Below are 24,130 nucleotides of genomic sequence, written 5' to 3'. Positions count from 1 at the left end.
TAGAACAGTCTTTCTGTTGTGCCCGTCTGTAACTCAATATGTGCTTTATATGTGAGTAGCAATCTTTCATAACATCTGCTCCAACAAAGGTTCTTTAGTGGCTCATGATATGGAACAGTGTGATGAAAAGTATTAATAAAAATAACAAGACTACAGTCAAGATGGTGTAACCTGATCCCTGACAATTGCAGTGGAGTGGGCACGGCAGCTTCACACGCCTTCCTCAGCTACTCATGTGATACAATTTTGTAAATGTCTCTATGGCAATGCCTCAGTGTTGTCACAACTACATGGGTGACTACTGTCTTCACCTGCAGCCATTAGTACTAAGCAGTTGAAAGCTGACAACAGTGCTACTTACTGTCAGGGATCTTCTTACGCTGTCTCGACTATATTTGAATTGCAATGATTCTGTTTTTCAACAACACACGAGTCCTCAAAATTCATGCTATGACACCCTCTAAATGTGGTCTATATATCTGGAAGGAGAAAGGGGGCATTACAATGTGTTGCAAGGGCAACTTCCACAAACATAATTCAGAGAAGCTGGCATTGTGAGAAAGGATCCAGATGGTATGAGTTGTGCAGTAGGCATGGTTTATGACATGACTGCTTTCACAGATGGACCTGCCTCAGAATGCGACAAGCCTGTTACAGGACTGAAGGAGGATGTGCTGACTGTGTGTATCGAACAGGTCATGCACCTGGGCTTTCTACAGTGATATGACCCATTTGGCAATGTATTTGGAGTGTTTAAGTGTGGAGAAAGGAAGAACTGCAATATTGTGTAAACTGAGTGGGTGATTTCATTTTGGACAAGTTTGTCCTTCATATAATCAATGTATTTCTCTATATATAGAGTAATTGCAATTGCCCTTTATGTGGCATTTGAATTCTCACAACAAGAAGATAGAACAAAACTTGAGAGGAATAATATTAGACCCAGAGTATTTAAAATAAAGAGCTCTTTGAATGGTATATCTTTCAGTACATTGTGGAGGGTTGAGTGTGGGACTGCACTTGGAAACTTGCAATATAAATAGTATACCTTTTTTTCTCTTTTTAATTCTAATTGATGAAAGTAGTGATGTTACACAGAGAGGGCAAACAACCTGTAGGCATCAGATGTCCAAGTCCATTGGTGCAGAATTTTATTACTATGTATTATTAGCTAAAAACAGTGAAATAGTTTTGTTGGTGAATTACATAACCAGCCACAAATGCTTTTACATTGTTTATTTCAATACCACAATGGTTTCGAGCTACCATAACCACCTTCATTTGGTTCACTTTTCCAATTACATTGACATTTTGGTCAGCAGCATATCATCTGCTCCTGCATGGCACAAGTATATTACCGAGCGAGGTGGCGCAGTGGTTAGCACACTGGACTCGCATTCGGGGGGGTTAGTGTTGTTTAACGTCCCGTCGACAACGAGGTCATTAGAGACGGAGCGCAAGCTCGGGTTAGGGAAGGATGGGGACGGAAATCGGCCGTGCCCTTTCAAAGGAACCATCCCGGCATTTGCCTGAAACGATTTAGGGAAATCACGGAAAACCTAAATCAGGATGGCTGGAGACGGGATTGAACCGTCGTCCTCCCGACTCGCATTCGGGAGGACGACAGTTCAATCCCGTCTCCAGCCATCCTGATTTAGGTTTTCCGTGATTTCCCTAAATCGTTTCAGGCAAATGCCGGGATGGTTCCTTTGAAAGGGCACGGCCGATTTCCTTCCCCATCCTTCCCTAAACCGAGCTTGCGCTCCGTCTCTAATGACCTCGTTGTCGATGGGACGTTAAACACTAACCACCACAACAACACACAAGTATATTAAAGTTTTTGAGCCACATTGTATGTTGCTTTATTAATAAAAACATGTTAATGTGCTTGAATTTATTTACACACAATGTGAAACAGTTTTATATACTTACATATGTTCCAGTGGAGGCGATTACACAAGTAAGTGTGTAAAATTATTTCACCTTATATGTAAATAATTAAATGTGGCTCTAAACATTCAAATAATTTTGTGTAGTACAGGGGCAGACGACTTGCTGCTGACCAAAACATCAATGTGATTGGAAATGTTAGCCATCTGAAGATGGACATGGTAGTCCAGAACTGGTTATGGTATTGAAATAAAGCAGTTTAAAAGCATCTGTGGCTGGTTGTGTCATCGACCAATGATAACTAATGGCCACAAAGCTCCCAAGGTCCAACATGGATAAAATAACACTGAAGTAGTTTGTTTACAGCTTGTCTGCAATTCAGAAAATTGACAAAGTACTATTTCCCATTAAAATTGGAGGAAGTGGATGACGGAGTGTGAGATTCAAACACTCATTGCAGGTGAACAAAACATTGATGGAAAATAACCATATTCTTTTAAAAATCTTTTCTTTTATGTAGAGAAGAAATTGCAGATACATGAATAGCACTTGCACCAAACAATGGAGAACAGGCATGGCAAGCCCAGGAACCCATAGGCAATAACAAAAACCTAGAAAAAAGGTCAGCACAAAAGGCAGAGATTATCATGAACAAGCAACAATATAGTAACAATTCAATTCACACCTTCATCTTCTCTCATGTGAAAACTCTACAACCAATTGCTCTCCAAAGCAGAATCTAAGTGTCCTGTGTAATGAAATAATTCAAGAAGATAACAAATGGCTGAAAATTCCCACCAGATCCTGAAAGACATTCCCTGAATCTTTTAAATTTCTTTGATTTCCATGTAAAGATAAATTCATCTGAATAGTCCATGTTTTTCAAATTGTCATCCTGGGTTTGCACGGATGCAAGGCACTTGTAAAAAGTAAATCTACATAGTGGTTGTCAACTCGCTAAGGAGCCTTTAAGATCCAAAGGACCTGTGCAATTGGAAATGAATAGGCCTACTTAAAAATTAAAAGAGGAAAGGATAAGGGGAAGCTGAAATGTTATGAAGTTGGGTGTAGATTAAGAGTATTATTAAAGTCACAAAAATTTACAAGAATTACATTACAAACAGATTTGCTAAACTGCCATGTGATACTACTTCTAAAGTGTTGCTAACAAACAGGCATTTTAACTACAAATGAAACGTTTACTTACTGTGACTCACCAGCACAATCGAGAGCACAGTCTAATGTTCCAACTTTTCCTCTTGTTCTGGGATCCCAAGCTTCTAATTTCCCCTCCTTGGATCCACATACCACCAAATGATGAACTGGATTGATGGCACATTTATTTATCTCTGATGCCTCAGAGACCAATGAAGGCAGAAACTGTCCTTGCTCAAGATTTAGTCGATAAATTTCAGAACTAGAACAGAATGTTTCATCAGAAGGAGACAAAATTAAAAATTCTGCATCATAAATATTTATATGAATAACAGCATTCTTCAGTCCCTAAGTTGAAAGGCATCTACCTGCTGTGGGTTGAGGTGGTATCTCTCAACTTACGGTCTAAGTGACCTGTCTCTCCCCTTCCCCCTCCCCCTCCCCCCCCAATTCCCATTCTTCATTCATCTTCCTCTTTTCTACATGAAGACAGTATGTAAAGTTCCAAAACCTAGAATTACGAATTTCTACTTAATGTGTATCTATTTGCTGTATTAAGAGTTATATTTCCTTACGGTACATGCCGACCTGCCAATGTTTCTTTGTAATTTTAACAATTTTTGTAACTGAATTTACCAACTGATATAACTGACATTATTTTGAAAAAATATGCCAAGGCCATAAGTAATGTTAATTTCAGTTTGTTGTTGAAATGATTATTACAACACATCAGTACTCATAATATTTACAAAAATTAATAGCACCAAGTTGCCCTTAGACATGGCTTTGTGACTCTTTGTGTTGACTAATGTACTACTAGGAAGCAGTGGTATGATCAGTGTGGTGTCACGTTATGCTACTGCACAACCTATGAACAGCATGTGAAGTATTGAGTAAGTTAGCTTGAGGATTTTTGGATGCTTACAAAGCTATATTTTCGTAAGTTACTGGTGCGAGTGTTTGGGATACGTAATCATAATTTATTTTGTAGCAAATCAGCATTTGTGGTTCACAGTTCAGCAACAGAATACATCACCGCTGAATTTCATAGTATATCAATGCAAATAAATGTGTGTCTTTTAGAATTTTCGGAAGTTGCCATTGTACTTTGCATAATCTACAAGCAATTTGTAGCAAATCAGCATTTGTGATGTAGTTACTGTAGCAAATTTTCTAACTAACATATTGTGTTACATCTAGTTTTCCATTAAACAGGAGTAGCCCTATACATTACCTGCATTTATCATAAGTTAAATCTGTTTTCGAATTTGCTAACAACTATAATTAACATGAAAACATTTTAGAAAACTAGTAATTTTTACCACAGGTTTTTGTGTTGCCTTAATATAAATCTCATTTTGTGCATCTGCTTCAGTTCTAATATGGAATTATCAACTTTTTAGCTTGACAGATTGAAAGAAGGTAATCAATTTAAAGTTATTAGTTCACAGCCTTGCAATACACTCCACCAGCCAAAATGGAGCCCCACCGTCAATGCCATTCTCAAACACAGGACAACTTGGTTGACTTTCGTATGAAGCTGGAAATTGCCCTGACTACTGTCAAACAACTGGAAGCTGCTGCGAATCTGTGTGGGGCTCCCGAAAGTCCTGTACCTGTGATACCGGTACAATAGGTACATCACGTACTGTCCTACCCTGTGGATCCTGTCTCCTCTGCAGAAAGTACAGGATCTGTCATTAGCCATCCACTTGACTTAGAGTGGCGTGCCAGTGGTAGATCTAGGTGTCCTGTACAGAATGGACAGGACCAGGAAGGACTCACCGTGTTTTACCAATCTCCCTCACCAAAATGTTTGAGGTGTTGTCTTTCACTGAAACGGAAACTGATCCAGTGGGACTAATTTCACCTGTTTTGTCCAGTGTCACGATGCGTCAAATGCAAAAGGGTAGGGGGTCTATTAATGATTGGCAATTCCAACGTATGGTGAATGATTGTACCCCTTAGGGAAATGGCAGCAATGGACAAGAAAGGACACCAGATGCACTCAGAGTGTACGCCTGGGGGCCTCATTTAACACATTGGAGGGACTATTCCGGCACCCACTGAGGGAACAGGGTGCAACCACCTGCATAATGTGGTGCACGGTGCCCAAATGATGCCTGGAGTCTGGACTCCAACGAGGCGATTCTTGGGTCATTCCACCGACAGACAGAGAAGTTTGAGAAGACCAGCCTTGCCCTTGGAATTTCGATTAAGTGCACAATTTGTAGAATTGTCCCCAGAACTGATCATGGCCCTTTGGTTCTGAGTCAACTGGAAGGACTGAACCAGAGACTTCGAAGGTTCTGTGACAAGCCAGGCTGTGACTGCCTGGAATTGCACCATAGGGTTGAGAATTGTACAGTCCCCTAAAAAGGTCTGTTGTGTATTACACATCAGAGGCTGCTACTCAGCATGGGGTGCACACAAGAGTCTTTTAGATTATTTGACTCTGCGTCCAATCCAGATAATGATAGCTGTAGAAACCCAAAAGTATCAGTATAAGGTCGAAAGAAATGCCCCCCCCCCCCCCCCACAAGCAAGAGTATTAAAATCCTAATGGTAAACTGCCAAAGCATTAGCAACAAAGTGCCAGAGTTTGAAGTGATCATGAAAAGTGGTGAAGTTCACATAATACTAGGTACAGAAAGATTGTTGAAACTTTAATTGATATTAGTGAGATTTTGGGGGAAAGTTTAAGTGTATATCGAAAGGATAGGCAAATGGGAAATGGAGGTGGTGTATTTGTCGCAGATGACAAGAAACTCAAATGCACCAAAATAGAAATTGAAGATGCATGTAAGACTGTTTGGGCAAGACTCAGTATCACGGGTGGGCACAAAATGATAAATGGATCCTTCTATCATTCACCACTCATCTCCTGATGTAACCGAAAACTTTAAAGAAAACATCAGTATGCCTCCAATCATACTGTAGTCATCGGTGGAGACTTTAAACATCCAACAATGAATTGGGAAAATTACAGTTTTCTTAGTGGTGCGCAAGATAAGGCATCCTGTGAAACTTTAAAAAATGCCTCCTCTGAAAACTATCTAGAACAGATAGTTACCGTAGAAACTCCACTCATGATAGAAATATACTGGATCTAATGGCAACAAATAGACCTGACCTCTTCAAGGATGTCCACATCCAAACTGGTATCAGTTGTGGAAACAATGATTACCAAAGAACTAAAACAAGCAGAACGATATATATGTTCAGTAAAGTAGATAAAATATCAATAGTGCCATATCTCTACAAAGAACTTGAAACTTTCAGCACAGTGCAGGAGGATGCAGATGAACTCTGACTCAAATTTACAAGAATAGTTGACCATGCACTGTGTGGCTATGTACCCAGCAGAACAGTTCATAATGGGAGGGAACCTCCATGTTATACAGTCACTGTAAAGAAACTTCTAAAGAAACGGAGATTACTACATAAGAGGTGTAAAACAAAGTGTAGGGATATAGATAGAGAGATGTTGAATGAAACACATTTGACTCTCAAGAGAGCAATGCATGATGCCTTCAATGATTACTGCAGCAGAATATTGTCAACTGATCTTTCACAGAATTGCATGTAAAGGCTGTCAGGGGTACCAAAGATAGTGTCCAGTCCCTAGTCAATGAGACAGGAACTGAAATTGAGGGCAATAAAGCAACAGCTGAAATGCTTAACTCCATTTTCAAATGTTCCTTTAGAACAGAAAATGCAGGAGAATTGCCTCAATTTAATTCTCATACCACTGAAAGGATGAATGAAATAAGTATTAGTGTCAGTGGTGCTGAGAAACAGCTGAAATCATTAAAACAGAACAAAGCTCCAGTCCCGATGGAATCCCTGTCAGATTCTACACCAAATTTGTGGCTGAGTTAGCCCCTCTTCTAACTATAATCTATCGTAGATTCCTTGAACAAAAAACGGTGCCCAGTTCCTGCGAAACGGCACAGGTCACTCCCGTCCGAAGAAGGAATGTAGAAGTGATCCACAAAACTATAGTCCAATATCACTGACATTAATTTGTTGCAGAACCTTAGAACATATGGTGAACTCACATATAATGAGGTATCTTGAAAAGAGTGACCTCCTCAATCTCAAAAAGCATGGATTTCGAAAATATCAATCACGTGAAACCCAACTCGCACTTCTCTCACATGACATACCAAAAGCTTTGGATTAAGGCAACAAGGTAGATGCAGTATTTCTTGATTTCTGAAAAGCACTGACTCAGTACGGCACCTACGCTTACTGTCAAAAGTATGATCATACGGGGTAGCAAGTAAAATTTGTGACTGGATTGAGGACTTATTGGTTGGAAGGACAGCATGTCATCTTGGATGGGGAGACATCATCAGATGTATAAGTACCATATTTACTTGAGTACAAAAGACCCTGAATATAAGACAACTCCCTGTTTTTTTAAAAGGATCTTTGGGAAAAAATTATTTTTAATATATTCTGTCTAATAAAAATTACCAGCTTTTGCTGATCTAAGGTATCTGCCTACAAAGTTAATATTACACCGATTCTAAACTTATGCCATTTATTCGTTGTCTACATTTCGATAGCACAAGGAGAAATAAAACAAACAAAAAGGAACTGTTTACATCAATTTTGACCTTCACTGCTTTCCTTGTTTACTTAGCCTGTCGTCTGTGGTGTCAATATTTTTATACATTGTCGTCATCCTAACAAGACAGCAGTGAAAATTATATCTTTGTTGTCGCAAATATTTGGGTATTTATTCCAAATATGTCGCAATTCTGAGGTTTTGGTTATGGTGGGACCTGAGAACACAGCTGGTTAAAAAAAAAACATAGTGAATTTTGCCTCTATGCTGACTGAATGCTACAATGTCTCTTGCTTCCAACCATATCATCTGACCGCTGCTCTCTCACTGGCTGTGCAGAAGGAGCAGCTGACAAATCCCTTACTGTTTCTGTCCATCTTAATTCAGGATGAGTGTCGACAACATTGCAGCATAAAAAAACTATGTAAGTACACCACTGGCCCCTATCTAGGCTTTAGTATTTCCTGGAAAAAATATTGTATTTTAGAGTATTTGTCCAATTTTAATGTCACATTCTAAGTACAGATGGATTCAGGCAAACTGCAATTGAAACACGGTAGATGTTCATAAGAAATTAAAGGAGTATAAATTCCCATGGTTTGCAGCACGACGAAATTTGCTGCCCACTCACCACTCCCCTCCATGCACTTATCATAGTTCCCAGTCCAAGCCTTCGGGGTAGTGCAGTGCTTGAGCAGTAGTGAAACATGGACAGCAATATCTTCTAGGGCATATGTCATGTGTAACAACAGCAACTAATATATAAATATAAGATCGCAGTCACGATTCAGTCCAATTCTCGAACCTTCGCTCGTTTCGTGATCTAGTGTCATCTGACACTGGTGACATTCTTCCCCAGTATTTTAATACATGAACAGAGACTGAATTTCTCATTTTTAACCCAGCTGGTATGTCATTAAAGTTTCTCATAACCAAAAAGAAATTGATTTGGGTTAAGAATCAAGTAATGCTTTTTGAAAGACAAGATGAATGTTACCTTCACTTAAAAATCTGCATAAATGAATGTGTAGGGCGTTTGTATATGCACGAGAACTTTTATTGCAAACATTAGATCATTGTGGTGGCTAGCTCATAATTTCTCGCATAAACTCATAATTTCTCATATATTCCTTGTAGTACCGCTGAGTCAAATGTCATGCGACTGTTCGAAGAATGTCGATATTGCATCGAGCAGTTTAGTGTATCGGGCCATCTTGAGCCTGTTCACTAGAAAGCATTGTTAGCTAAGCCCTACCCTTAGGATCTCTTCAAAATACATTTGTGCAAAAACTCAACAGCCAAAGCTTCATATGTAAATTTAAGATGGCCCCTTTATTAATCTATTAAACAAAGTAAAAACTTTGACCTCAGCAGCAACAGTTTAATCTATGAATATGACTCCGTACTTTCGGAACAACGATTTTGGCAAAAATCCTCATCCAATAATCGTGTAAGTAAACACAGTAACTTCGGGTATGCCCCAAGGAAGCATGTTGGGAGTCTTGATGTTCATGTTGTATATTAACGATCTTGCAGACAATATTAATAGTAGAACAAGTTTGCATATGATGCAGTTGTCTATACTAAAGTACTACCTGAAAAAAGCTGCGTAAATATTCAATCAGATCTTGATAAGATTTCAACTTGGCGCAGAGATTGGCAACTTGCTCTAAATGTTCAGAAATATAAAATTTTCCACTTCACAAAACAAAAATTGTTGTACCCTATGACTAAAATATCAGTGAGTCACTGTTCGGCCAACCCATACTAATACATGGGTGTAACATCCCGCAGGGATATTAAATGGAATGATCACGTAAGTTCAGTCATGGGTAAAGCAGGTGGCAGACTCCAGTTTATTGGTAGAATAATGGGGAAGTGCAATCAGTCTACAAAGGAGATTGCTTATAAATCACTTGTGCAAACTGGTTCTAGAATATCAGTCAAGTGTGTGGGACCTGTACCAGACAGGACTAACTGGGGAAATCGAACATATACAGAGAATGGCAGCATGAATGGTCACATTTTTGTTTAATCTATGGGAGAGTGTCACGGAAATACTGAATGAACTGAACTGGAAGACTCTTGTAGATAGTTGTAAACTATCTCGAGAAAGTCTATTAACAAAGTTTCAAGAACCAGCTTTAAATGATTACTCTAGGAATATAATATAATACCCTATGTATCGCTCACATAGCGATTGTGAGGATAAGATTGAAATAATTACTCCACACCCAGAGGATTCAGAAAATCATTCTTCCTGTGAACCATACATGAATGGAACAGGAAGAAACCCTTAAGTGGTACATTGGGACATACCTTCTGCCTTGCACCTCACAGTGGTTTGCAGAATATAGATGCAGATATAGATTTCAAAGATTGCTATTGGTAATTTGATTCTTTCGCTGACAGCAGCATAGTACAGTGCTCAAGTTGCACATACATATAAAACTTCACTTTATACTGTTTCTGTGCTATTGTTGTTAAATAAATGTCTTTCTTTCACGGCAAAAAGAGACACACCCTGGGATAGTCTATTATTCACTCAAATTATCATGTTGGTATGGTGGATATGAGAAGCTATAATATACCAATTTAAGTTGGGATGATCTACTGCACAATATAGTCAAGTTCTAGAGTCATTAGTAAGCACATCCTACAGAAGAACTAATAATGACCTTAAAAAGTATCAAAAATATATGCATACAGTACCTTGCTCCAACTACATATAAATCACATGACGGGTAATGATATTTCATATCCCTTCCAAATTTTGGTATTCTCAGCCTGTAATATCGGCCATGGGCTGCATGAAACTCAATGTAACGATCACATTGTAGAAACACCACCTAAAACAAATGCAGTAAGAACTACTGATACTCTTGAGAAGTGGATGAAGGGAGGGGGGGACATGAAAAGACAATACCAAATTATGAAAACCACGCTTACCTTACTATAGTCTTCTGAAAGTATCTCAAATGTTACAACTTCAGAATCAAAACATCTCTCAAATTTCATTGAAAGATTGTTCACATCAAAGCACCTAACACGGGGCTTGTAGATTCCTGTTGCTAAAATATAGTTCCCATCTTTCGAAAGTCTCACAGATGTACTCAGTCCAGGCATTTCAAAATCTTGGATAAGTTCTATCCGCCTTCGAATATCTGTGACAAAAATTCATTATGGACATACAAGGTGAGTAATAATCATTATCTGCTACTGTTAGGAGTTCATTGCCTAATAAATGGATCAGTTCAGTGGCACATCATACATACAACAGTATCCAACTTTTCAACTGTTTATGCCTTTTCCCCAACAGATGCTGGGTGTTTTAAGTAAATAAGAGTTCTTCACAATGTTGTTGTTGTTGTTGTGGTCTTCAGTCCTGAGACTGGTTTGATGCAGCTCTCCATGCTACTCTATCCTGTGCAAACTTCTTCATCTCCCAGTACCTACTGCAACCTACATCCTTCTGAATCTGCTTAGTGTATGCATCTCTTGGTCTCCCCCTACGATTTTTACCCTCCACGCTGCCCTCCAATACTAAATTGGTGATCCCTTGATGCCTCAGAACATGTCCTACCAACCGATCCCTTCTTCTGGTCAAGTTGTGCCACAAACTCCTCTTCTCCCCAATCCTATTCAGTACCTCCTCATTAGTTATGTGATCTACCCATCTAATCTTCAGCATTCTTCTGTAGCACCACATTTCGAAAGCTTCTATTCTCTTCTTGTCCAAACTATTTATCGTCCATGTTTCACTTCCATACATGGCTACACTCCATACAAATACTTTCAGAAAAGACTTCCTGACACTTAAATCTATACTCGATGTTAACAAATTTCTCTTCTTCAGAAACGCTTTCCTTGCCATTGCCAGTCTACATTTTATATCCTCTCTACTTCGACCATCATCAGTTATTTTGCTCCCCAAATAGCAAAACTCCTTTACTACTTTAAGTGTCTCATTTCCTAATCTAATACCTTCAACATCACCCGACTTAATTCGACTACATTCCATTATCCTCGTTTTGCTTTTGTTGATGTTCATCTTATACCCTCCTTTCAAGACACTGTCCATTCCGTTCAACTGCTCTTCCAAGTCCTTTGCTGTCTCTGACAGAATTACAATGTCATCGGCGAACCTCAAAGTTTTTATTTCTTCTCCATGGATTTTAATACCTACTCCGAATTTTTCTTTTGTTTCCTTTAGTGCTTGCTCAATATACAGATTGAATAACATCGGAGAGAGGCTACAACCCTGTCTTACTCCCTTCCCAACCACTGCTTCCCTTTCATGCCCCTCGACTCTTATAACTGCCATCTGGTTTCTGTACAAATTGTAAATAGCCTTTCGCTCCCTGTATTTTACCCCTGCCACCTTTAGAATTTGAAAGAGAGTATTCCAGTCAACATTGTCAAAAGCTTTCTCTAAGTCTACAAATGCTAGAAACGTAGGTTTGCCTTTCCTTAATCTTTCTTCTAAGATAAGTCGTAAGGTCAGTATTGCCTCACGTGTTCCAGTATTTCTTCGGAATCCAAACTGATCTTCCCCGAGGTCGGCTTCTACTAGTTTTTCCATTCGTCTGTAAAGAATTCGTGTTAGTATTTTGCAGCTGTGGCTTATTAAACTGATTGTCCGGTAATTCTCACATCTGTCAACACCTGCTTTCTTTGGAATTGGAATTATTATATTCTTCTTGAAGTCTGAGGGTATTTCGCCTGTTTCATACATCTTGCTTACCAGATGGTAGAGTTTCGTCAGGGCTGGCTCTCCCAAAGCCGTCAGTAGTTCCAATGGAATGTTGTCTACTCCGGGGGCCTTGTTTCGACTCAGGTCTTTCAGTGCTCTGTCAAATTCTTCACGCAGTATCGTATCTCCCATTTCATCTTCATCTACATCCTCTTCCATTCCCATAATATTGTCCTCAAGTACATCGCCCTTGTATAGACCCTCTATATACTCCTTCCATCTTTCTGCTTTCCCTTCTTTGCTTAGAACTGGGTTTCCATCTGAGCTCTTGATGTTCATACAAGTGGTTCTCTTATCTCCAAAGGTCTCTTTAATTTTCCTGTAGGCAGTATCTATCTTACCCCTAGTGAGATAAGCCTCTACATCCTTACATTTGTCCTCTAGCCATCCCTGCTTAGCCATTTTGCACTTCCTGTCGATCTCATTTTTGAGACGTTTGTATTCCTTTTTGCCTGCTTCATTTACTGCATTTTTATATTTTCTCCTTTCATCAATTAAATTCAATATTTCTTCTGTTACCCAAGGATTTCTATTAGCCCTCGTCTTTTTACCTACTTGATCGTCTGCTGCCTTCACTACTTCATCCCTCAAAGCTACCCATTCTTCTTCTACTGTATTTCTTTCCCCCATTCCCGTCAATTGTTCCCTTATGCTCTCCCTGAAACTCTGTACAACCTCTGGTTCTTTCAGTTTATCCAGGTCCCATCTCCTTAAATTCCCACCTTTTTGCAGTTTCTTCAGTTTTAATCTACAGGTCATAACCAATAGATTGTGGTCAGAGTCCACATCTGCCCCTGGAAATGTCTTACAATTTAAAACCTGGTTCCTAAATCTCTGTCTTACCATTATATAATCTATCTGATACCTTTTAGTATCTCCAGGGTTCTTCCATGTATACAACCTTCTATCATGATTCTTAAACCAAGTATTAGCTATGATTAAGTTGTGCTCTGTGCAAAATTCTGCCAGGCGGCTTCCTCTTTCATTTCTTAGCCCCAATCCATATTCACCTACTACGTTTCCTTCTCTCCCTTTTCCTACACTCGAATTCCAGTCACCCATCACTATTAAATTTTCGTCTCCCTTCACTATCTGAATAATTTCTTTTATTTCATCATACATTTCTTCAATTTCTTCGTCATCTGCAGAGCTAGTTGGCATATAAACTTGTACTACTGTAGTAGGTGTGGGCTTCGTATCTATCTTGGCCACAATAATGCGTTCACTAAGCTGTTTGTAGTAGCTTACCCGCGTTCCTATTTTCCTATTCATTATTAAACCTACTCCTGCATTACCTCTATTTGACTTTGTGTTTATAACCCTGTAGTCACCTGACCAGAAGTCTTGTTCCTCCTTCCACCGAACTTCACTAATTCCCACTATATCTAACTTTAACCTATCCATTTCCCTTTTCAAATTTTCTAACCTACCTGCCCGATTAAGGGACCTGACATTCCACGTTCCGATCCGTAGAACGCCAGTTTTCTTTCTCCTGATAACGACATCCTCATGAGTAGTCCCCGCCCGGAGATCCGAATGGGGGACTATTTTACCTCCGGAATATTTTACCCAAGAGGACGCCATCATCATTTAATCATACAGTAAAGCTGCATGCCCTCGGGAAAAATTACGGCCGTAGTTTCCCCTTGCTTTCAGCCGTTCGCAGTACCAGCACAGCAAGGCCGTTTTGGTTATTGTTACAAGGCCAGATCAGTCAATCATACAGACTGTTGCCCTTGCAACTACTGAAAAGGCTGCTGCCCCTCTTCAGGAACCACACGTTTGTCTGGCCTCTCAACAGATACCCCTCCGTTGTGGTTGTACCTACGGTACGGCTATCTGTATCGCTGAGGCACGCAAGCCTCCCCACCAACGGCAAGGTCCATGGTTCATGGGGGGGTTCTTCACAATAATGAATTAAATTCAGCTATCCACAATAGCTTTCAAATGGCATTAAAGCTGAGCTATTTTCATGCATTCACTAGTGATTAGAGTATGGCATCATCTGGATTTTAGAAAATTCTTAACAAAAATACAGGTACAATTTGTTTAATTGTTGGAAGTAGGAAGAAGATGATGAAAATCAATGCCTCCTCTTATCTCATTTTTTAAATTTATTTTTTATTTTTTAATATGTGAAACATGCTATATGTACAAAGTCTGATGCAGAAGCACCCAAGCTGCGTTCAGTAACAGAGAAAAATATAGAAACATTGTTTAGTAGAAATTTTCACAAATACTTCAAAATAACATCTCTGGCCATCAGCAGATCATACGCAACGGTTCTATAACAGATCGTCCAAGAGGTTCCTGAGCATTCATCACAAGCAACTATTTATAACAGTCCCTTACTATTATCTTTTCATGCTTGATTTCAACAACGGGAGTGATGGAGCAGATCTGGACTTTTTAGGGATGATGGGGCCTTGCTTTGTCTCAAATTCTGTTAGTGGCAGTGGCGAATGGATGAGTGCTTGTGCTAAAAATGCCAAATGTTATCAATTTTAAGAGTGGAGAAATGCAAACATCATTTTCAGCTCTTCCATGTATATTAAATCTGGTAAGTTACTAAGTAGCCAATTAAATCACCAGTTCCTATGAGAATGACGTAAACAGTCATGGGATCATGATTACATGCTGGAGGGAGTCAGCAGAAAATATTCACTATTCTAGTCTGCAAGTCCCCCCCCATGAACCATGGACCTTGCCGTTGGTGGGGAGGCTTGCGTGCCTCAGCGATACAGATAGCTGTACCGTAGGTACAACCACAACGGAGGGGTATCTGTTGAGAGGCCAGACAAACGTGTGGTTCCTGAAGAGGGGCAGCAGCCTTTTCAGTAGTTGCAAGGGCAACAGTCTGGATGATTGACTGATCTGGCCTTGTAACAATAACCAAAACGGCCTTGCTGTGCTGGTACTGCGAACGGCTGAAAGCAAGGGGAAACTACGGCCGTAATTTTTCCCGAGGGCATGCAGCTTTACTGTATGATTAAATGATGATGGCGTCCTCTTGGGTAAAATATTCCGGAGGTAAAATAGTCCCCCATTCGGATCTCCGGGCGGGGACTACTCAAGAGGACGTCGTTATCAGGAGAAAGAAAACTGGCGTTCTACGGATCGGAGCGTGGAATGTCAGGTCCCTTAATCGGGCAGGTAGGTTAGAAAATTTGAAAAGGGAAATGGATAGGTTAAAGTTAGATATAGTGGGAATTAGTGAAGTTCGGTGGCGGGAGGAACAAGACTTCTGGTCAGGTGACTACAGGGTTATAAACACAAAGTCAAATAGGGGTAATGCAGGAGTAGGTTTAATAATGAATAGGAAAATAGCAACGCGGGTAAGCTACTACAAACAGCTTAGTGAACGCATTATTGTGGCCAAGATAGATACGAAGCCCACACCTACTACAGTAGTACAAGTTTATATGCCAACTAGCTCTGCAGATGACGAAGAAATTGAAGAAATGTATGATGAAATAAAAGAAATTATTCAGATAGTGAAGGGAGACGAAAATTTAATAGTCATGGGTGACTGGAATTCGAGTGTAGGAAAAGGGAGAGAAGGAAACGTAGTAGGTGAATATGGATTGGGGCTAAGAAATGAAAGAGGAAGCCGCCTGGTAGAATTTTGCACAGAGCACAACTTAATCATAGCTAACACTTGGTTTAAGAATCATGATAGAAGGTTGTATACATGGAAGAACCCTGGAGATACTAAAAGGTATCAGATAGATTATATAATGGTAAGACAGAGATTTAGGAACCAGGTTTTAAATTGTAAGACATTTCCAGGGGCAGATGTGGACTCTGACCACAATCTATTGGTTATGACCTGTAGATTAAAACTGAAGAAACTGCAAAAAGGTGGGAATTTAAGGAGATGGGACCTGGATAAACTGAAAGAACCAGAGGTTGTACAGAGTTTCAGGGAGAGCATAAGGGAACAATTGACAGGAATGGGGGAAAGAAATACAGTAGAAGAAGAATGGGTAGCTTTGAGGGATGAAGTAGTGAAGGCAGCAGAGGATCAAGTAGGTAAAAAGACGAGGGCTAGTAGAAATCCTTGGGTAACAGAAGAAATATTGAGTTTAATTGATGAAAGGAGAAAATATAAAAATGCAGTAAATGAAGCAGGCAAAAAGGAATACAAACGTCTCAAAAATGAGATTGACAGGAGGTGCAAAGTGGCTAAGCAGGGATGGCTAGAGGACAAATGTAAGGATGTAGAGGCTTATCTCACTAGGGGTAAGATAGATACTGCCTACAGGAAAATTAAAGAGACCTTTGGAGAGAAGAGAACCACTTCTATGAACATCAAGAGCTCAGATGGAAACCCAGTTCTAAGCAAAGAAGGGAAAGCAGAAAGGTGGAAGGAGTATATAGAGGGTCTATACAAGGGCGATGTACTTGAGGACAATATTATGGAAATGGAAGAGGATGTAGATGAAGATCAAATGGGAGATACTATACTGCGTGAAGAGTTTGACAGAGCACTGAAAGACCTGAGTCGAAACAAGGCCCCCGGAGTAGACAACATTCCATTGGAACTACTGACGGCCTTGGGAGAGCCAGTCCTGACAAAACTCTACCATCTGGTGAGCAAGATGTATGAAACAGGCGAAATACCCTCAGACTTCAAGAAGAATATAATAATTCCAATCCCAAAGAAAGCAGGTGTTGACAGATGTGAGAATTACCGAACAATCAGTTTAATAAGCCACAGCTGCAAAATACTAACACGAATTCTTTACAGACGAATGGAAAAACTGGTAGAAGCCGACCTCGGGGAAGATCAGTTTGGATTCCGTAGAAATACTGGAACACGTGAGGCAATACTGACCTTACGACTTATCTTAGAAGAAAGATTAAGAAAAGGCAAACCTACGTTTCTAGCATTTGTAGACTTAGAGAAAGCTTTTGACAATGTTGACTGGAATACTCTCTTTCAAATTCTAAAGGTGGCAGGGGTAAAATACAGGGAGCGAAAGGCTATTTCCAATTTGTACAGAAACCAGATGGCAGTTATAAGAGTCGAGGGACACGAAAGGGAAGCAGTGGTTGGGAAGGGAGTAAGACAGGGTTGTAGCCTCTCCCCGATGTTATTCAATCTGTATATTGAGCAAGCAGTGAAGGAAACAAAAGAAAAATTCGGAGTAGGTATTAAAATCCATGGAGAAGAAATAAAAACTTTGAGGTTCGCCGATGACATTGTAATTCTGTCAGAGACAGCAAAGGACTTGGAAGAGCAGTTGAACGGAATGGATGGTGTCTTGAAAGGAGGGTATAAGATGAACATCAACAAAAGCAAAACGAGGATAATGGAATGTAGTCGAAGTAAGTCGGGTGATGTTGAGGGTATTAGATTAGGAAATGAGACACTTAAAGTAGTAAAGGAGTTTTGCTATTTGGGGAGCAAAATAACCGATGATGGTCGAAGTAGAGAGGATATAAAATGTAGACTGGCAATGGCAAGGAAAGCGTTTCTGAAGAAGAGAAATTTGTTAACATCGAGTATAGATTTAAGTGTCAGGAAGTCTTTTCTGAAAGTATTTGTATGGAGTGTAGCCATGTATGGAAGTGAAACATGGACGATAAATAGTTTGGACAAGAAGAGAATAGAAGCTTTCGAAATGTGGTGCTACAGAAGAATGCTGAAGATTAGATGGGTAGATCACATAACTAATGAGGAGGTACTGAATCGGATTGGGGAGAAGAGGAGTTTGTGGCACAACTTGACCAGAAGAAGGGATCGGTTGGTAGGACATGTTCTGAGGCATCAAGGGATCACCAATTTAGTATTGGAGGGCAGCGTGGAGGGTAAAAATCGTAGGGGGAGACCAAGAGATGCATACACTAAGCAGATTCAGAAGGATGTAGGTTGCAGTAGGTACTGGGAGATGAAGAAGCTTGCACAGGATAGAGTAGCATGGAGAGCTGCATCAAACCAGTCTCAGGACTGAAGACCACAACAACAACAAACAACAGTCTGCAAGTAGATTTCCTGCACCATACCCTTGCACACCATTAATCTTCCCACCAACCTCAAGAACCAGCTGCAATGGTGCACCCCATCATCATCCAATACCGTCATGGACTGGAACAACTGAACCATATCCTTCGACACGGCTTCAACTACTTGTCACCGTGCCTGGAAATGGAAAACATCCTAATCACAACCCTTCCCATCCCTCCTAAATTGGTATTCCACAATCCACCCAATATGTGCACTATCCTGGTCCATTCTTATATCATCCCACTCCTGACCCCATGCTGCAGGGTCATTCATACGCCTCTGAAGACCCAGTTGTCAGACATGTCCAATACACCATGGTTGGTTTGGGGAGCAAAGGGACCAAACAACGAGGACATCAGTCCATTTTTCCTCATTCAAACAGTCCCAAAAGATTGGGGAAAGTAAAAGGTGTAAAACTAACTTCAAAACACACTGAAAGAGAAAACGACAGAAGTTAACAGATAGGGGAAAAGAGGCACTAAAAGGAGCAGATGGACTGGGCTGACTGATCGCAAAAATGAAAAAGGATGAGCCAGCCACCCCGCAGCACACTAAAATCTCAAGTCTGAAAGAGAAAGCTACAGGAACACAGGCAAAAGATGAACAACCAGCAAAAAAAAAAAGTGAGGAAGAGTTAAAATGGAGGGAGGGTGGAGGCTCAGGAGAGAAGGCCAGACACCCACCACCCTTACATTGTGTGATAAAAACCCTCCTCACAAATAAAATGTTAAATAACATCAGCCATTGAGGCACTGTCTCCCAACACTGTTGGCAGTGTGGCAGGAACATTAAAAGTCTGCTGCAGAGGAGCTAAAATTGGGCAGTCCAACAAGATGTGCACGACAATCATGTGGGACCAGAGCAACACCGAGGTAGGTCCTCGCAACGGATGAGATGACCATGTGTTAACCACGTATAGCTGATCCGGAGCAGGCAAAGGACAACGGAGTGCCTGCAAGTGGCTTGCATGGATGAGCGCCACACATTCGTTGTCTCCTTGACAACATATAGTTTATTTGGCATACTAAGGGTGCACCATTCAGTATCCCAGATTGTGAAAAATTCATGGTGGAAGATCGCTCAGAGTCTCTGGCAGCCCAATCTCCAGAGTTGGTTTACCAGTGGCCTGTTTGGCCAGGCTCTGTCAGCAAGTTCACTGCCCAGGATCCCAACATGCCCTGGAATCCAAATGAAGGTCACTGAACGTCCACCATTTCTGAGGGCATAAAGAGACTCCCGGATAGTCAAATACCAAAGGATGGCAAAGGAAGCACTTGTCGAGAGCTTGTAGGCTGCTTAAGGAGTCACTAAAGATGAAGAAGGACTCACTGGCGCAGGAACGGACATGGTCAAGAGCGCAATAAATGGCTACCAATGCTGCAGTGGAAACACTGCAAGCCATCCGGTAAGGAGCGCTGTTCAATTCCTCCAATGTGAGCGTACATGAAGCCAACAAGACCATCGACCATTGATCCACTGGTGTGGATTACTTCTGAGCCCTAGAACTCACCGAGAATAGAGGAAAATGGTCGGTGGAGGGCCTCAGGTGGAATTGAGCCTTTTGGGCCTTGCAATAGGTCCAGACGAAGCTGTGGCTGAGGCATAGACCATGGAGTTGTGTGTGTATAAGTGGGCCTGCAGGAAAGGTGGCACAGGGAAAGTGTCGAGTTCAGTAAGAAGCAACCGGACACGGACTGCAGTTGGAATCCCCATTCTAGGCCGTTGTTGCGGAGATGGATTGCCATGTTAGGGTAAAGGAAACAACAATTGGATGGCGAGTCAAACTATGTGGACAATGTAATTCGCAAGCAGTAGTTGCCACATGAGCTGCACTGGAGGAACACCAGCTTCCACGAGGAAGCTGTTCACTAGGCTTGTTCGCAAGTCGAACTCCACAGTGGTGGATAGGGTCCAGCAGCCACAACATAGAGGGCGATGCTGAACCATACACCAGGCTCCCATAGTCCAGACGGGACTGCATGAAGACTTTGTACAGCTGCAGCAGTGTGGGGTGATCAGCACTCCAATCAGTGTGGCTCAAGCATTGAATAATATAAAGATGCCACCAGCACTTCTCCTTAAGCTGACAAAGATGGGAAAGACACATTAAGCAGGCATCAAAGACGAGTCCAAAAAAGCATTAAGTCTCCACTACAGTAAGTAGTTGGTCATTGATGTAAAGTTCAGGATCGGGGTGGACAGTACGACAATGACAGAAGTGCAGGAAGCAAGTCTTGGCGGCCAAAAACTGAAAGCCGTGAGTGCCCATGACTGCCGCCTTTTGTATGTCTCCCTGCAGTCGATGTTCAGCAACACCAGTGGAAGAGGGGCAGATGTAAAAAACAAAAATCGTCAGCATATAGGAGGGGATATACAGAGAACCCCACCCTACTGTGAAACCAGCAATTAAAAAGGAGTGGGACACTCAGAAAAGAGCCCTGTGGGTGCCCATTCTCTTGGATACGGGGTGATCTGTGGAAAGCACTGACTCGAATTCTGAAAGTGCGAAGCGACAACAAGTTCAAAAATTGGGAGCGGGCCCTGGACACCCCACAGAGCAGCGAGGATGTGGTGTCGCCAAGTGGTATCTTAGGCCTTTATTAGATCAAAAAAGATTGGCAATAAGGTGTCGTTGCCAGGAAAAGGATGCACTTGAAGACAGCAAGGAAGTGGAGCTGGTAATCTACTGACAGATGTTTAAGCATTTGGGAATGGATGCTGTCTGGTCCAGGGCTTGAGTCAGGGCAATCGGCAAGGGAACTGAGAAATTTCCACTCACTGAAGCGTGTATTCTATGGCACTGAGTGGCATGGAGCAAAAGATAGGTGTTGCCGTTCCACCCGCTGTTTTAGGAGACGAGAGGTGAGGCGGTAATTCACAGACACAGAAATGCGAGCATAACGCTCGGCAAGACGCTCTGCGATTACATCTGGATCGGCGGATACAGCTCCATGTGTGGAAATTCCAGGTATGCCCTCAGGGGTCTGATATCTGTAGAGTATCTGAGCATGGTCCAAACATGGAAAGGAGAATGAGATTTTCACTCTGCAGCGGAGTGTGCGCTGATATGAAACTTCCTGGCAGATTAAAACTGTGTGCCCGACCGAGACTCGAACTCGGGACCTTTGCCTTTCGCGGGCAAGTGCTCTACCAACTGAGCTACCGAGAGCACGACTCACGCCCGGTATCCACAGCTTTACTTCTGCCAGTACCTCGTCTCCTACCTTCCAAACTGGTAGAGCACTTGCCCGCGAAAGGCAAAGGTCCCGAGTTCGAGTCTCGGTCGGGCACACAGTTTTAATCTGCCAGGAAGTTTCATATCAGCGCACACTCCGCTGCAGAGTGAAAATCTCATTCTGGAAACATCCCCCAGGCTGTGGCTAAGCCATGTCTCCGCTATATCCTTTCTTTCAGGAGTGCTAGTTCTGCAAGTTTCGCAGGAGAACTTCTGTAAAGTTTGGAAGGTAGGAGACGAGATACTGGCAGAAGTAAAGCTGTGGGTACCGGGCGTGAGTCGTGCTTCGGTAGCTCAGTTGGTAGAGCACTTGCCCGCGAAAGGCCAAGGGCCCGAGTTCGAGTCTCGGTCGGGCACACAGTTTTAATCTGCCAGGAAGTTTCATGGAAAGGAGAAGTTTGTGATCCAATGGTGAAGATGTATCATCCTCAACACTCCTACTTGAACCGTTTGATGAGCTCATGGACCCTGGCATTTTAAGGCAATGAGGTGCTCCAGGGACGGATTGCACTTATGATATTGGAGGGCCCGCCTCCAGTCCCTAATCGCTGCAGTGATTTCCAATGACCACCAAGGCACCGACTTCCACCAGGGGCAACCCGAGGGTAAGTGACCAGATGAATGGCGCTGGGGTAGGTACAGGAAGAGTGGAAGGAGGTCACTACCACACAAGTCGTCATGAGCTTTCCAGTGGATAGGCAGGCGGAAGCCAGGATTGCAAACCGAGAGATCAATGACTGAGTATCTTCTACATGCCTCACTGGAATGAGTGGGGGCACCTGTATTGAGGAAGCAAAGGTCGAATTGTGTTAGTACAGCCTCGATGTCTTTACCATGGCCAGTAATCTTGGTTCTACCCCAAGAAGGGTTACGGGTGTTAAAATTGCATAGAAGTAGAAAAGGTGGGGGGAGTTGGGAAATGAGTGCGGCACGTCAACATCTGGAGGAAGGTAGCTGTTACAGATGGTCATTTCCTGCAGTGTCCTCACCCTGACAGCCACGGCTTCTAAACGTGTTTGAAGGGGCACAGGTTCACTACAGACCAAAGTAAGAACATAGATGCAAACTCCACCCAACAGTCTGTCACAGTCAGGCCAATTTTTGTAATACCCCCATTAGCCACAAAGGGCAGGGGTCTGCATCATGGGAAAACAGGTTTCCTGAAGGGCAACACAAAAAGCAAGTGTATGGCTTAAAAGCTATCGTAACTCAGCCAGATGGGAGATAAAATCACCGCAATTCCCCAGGAAGATGATGCTTGCTATCTTCTGGGAAGGCATGAAGGGACCAAGAAGGAAGATTATACCTCAGGGTCACCTGCTGCCACCTGTAGAGTATTTGTATTCATTTCCAACACAGCTGAGGGGTTGTCGTGAGCCAAGTCATTGGGGGACGCTAAAATCTCCACCTCTTTCTCAGATGCAGATCTGAAAGGGAGTGGTGCGGAGTGTCCTGTTTCTTAGCAAACTTCTTCTTCATCTGCTTGCTCTCTCACTTCTCTTTAGCCAGTGGCTGGGACAACTTTTCCGAAGTAGCTTTAAGGCATGGAGGAAGACGGTCCTTTGTGCAGCAACTTGTGGCTCCTTCAGCCATGGAGCATGTCCACTTCTGCATTGGTGGAGACCTTGGAAGGGAGAGTCCCAAGGGACCCTTTCCATACAAGAGAAGCCAGAGGAGGTTGTTGCGTCTCCAGCTGGGACAAGGGAACCAATGTCCCCTGTTTTGGGGGTGGGGGTGGGGGTAGGGTATTGCTCCTGCAGTAGGTGCTTTGGGAGCAATGGAAGAAGAGGGCCAAACCACCAAGATGGTAGATGCATTCGGGGGCCCCTGAAGGCCCACTGTATGACACAGAGATGTGGGACATACCATCACAAGTGAGGGTGACATCAATGTAGCTACAGCATATGAAGAAGTCAAGTGAATGGAGTGCACCCTTTCATATTTCCGTTTAGCCTCAGGTCAGCCAGTCTAGGGTCTTGTACTCCATAATTTTCTGCTCCTTTTGGAGAACCATGTGGTCCGGTGAGCAGGGGACTGGTGCTCGCCACAGTTGATAGACATGGGAGGAGGCGCACATGGAGAACTTGGATGCAGTGGACGTCCACAGTCTCTACATGTGGCACTGGAATTGTGTCGGGAAGACATGTGACTGAATTTCCAGCACTTAAAGCACTGCACGGGGAGGGGAGGATGGTTTTATATCACACCGGTATACCATCACCTTGACCTTTTCAGGTAATGTATCACCCTCAAAGGTCAAGATGAAGGCACCCAGTGGCAACCCCTATTATCTTGTGGACCCCGATAGATGCGCCAAGTGAAGTGAACACATGTTGAGGCTCTTATGGAGGTGAGAGAAATGGGAATATGGCCCAGCTTGTCACAGGTGAGCTATGTCCAGGACTGGGCTGGGGGATGCTGCCTGAATCAAGACTGACCCATTTCTCATTTTGGACAATGCTATCACTTCCCCAAACTTATCCTCCAGATGTTCAACAAAAAATAGAGGCT

General features: G+C 42.2%; 1 protein-coding gene across 1 annotated transcript in view; it reads right to left on the bottom strand.

Moving 5' to 3' along the window:
• LOC126235736 (nucleolar protein 10) overlaps window positions 1–24,130 on the bottom strand; it is a 110,037-nt gene that overhangs the window by 50,928 nt on the left and 34,979 nt on the right. Inside the window, exons 3-5 of the mRNA XM_049944515.1 lie at window positions 10,571–10,785; window positions 10,334–10,470; window positions 3,098–3,307 (exon numbers count right to left, since the gene is read on the bottom strand). Of these exons, the coding sequence (XP_049800472.1) occupies window positions 3,098–3,307; window positions 10,334–10,470; window positions 10,571–10,785 (562 nt within the window). The remainder of the gene's footprint in view (window positions 1–3,097; window positions 3,308–10,333; window positions 10,471–10,570; window positions 10,786–24,130) is intronic.

Source organism: Schistocerca nitens, chromosome 2 (assembly GCF_023898315.1).
Source record: "Schistocerca nitens isolate TAMUIC-IGC-003100 chromosome 2, iqSchNite1.1, whole genome shotgun sequence".
NCBI lineage: Eukaryota > Metazoa > Arthropoda > Insecta > Orthoptera > Acrididae > Schistocerca > Schistocerca nitens.
The sequence above is the reverse complement of the archived record's forward strand: the minus strand, read 5'-3'. Positions and strand labels throughout refer to the sequence as shown.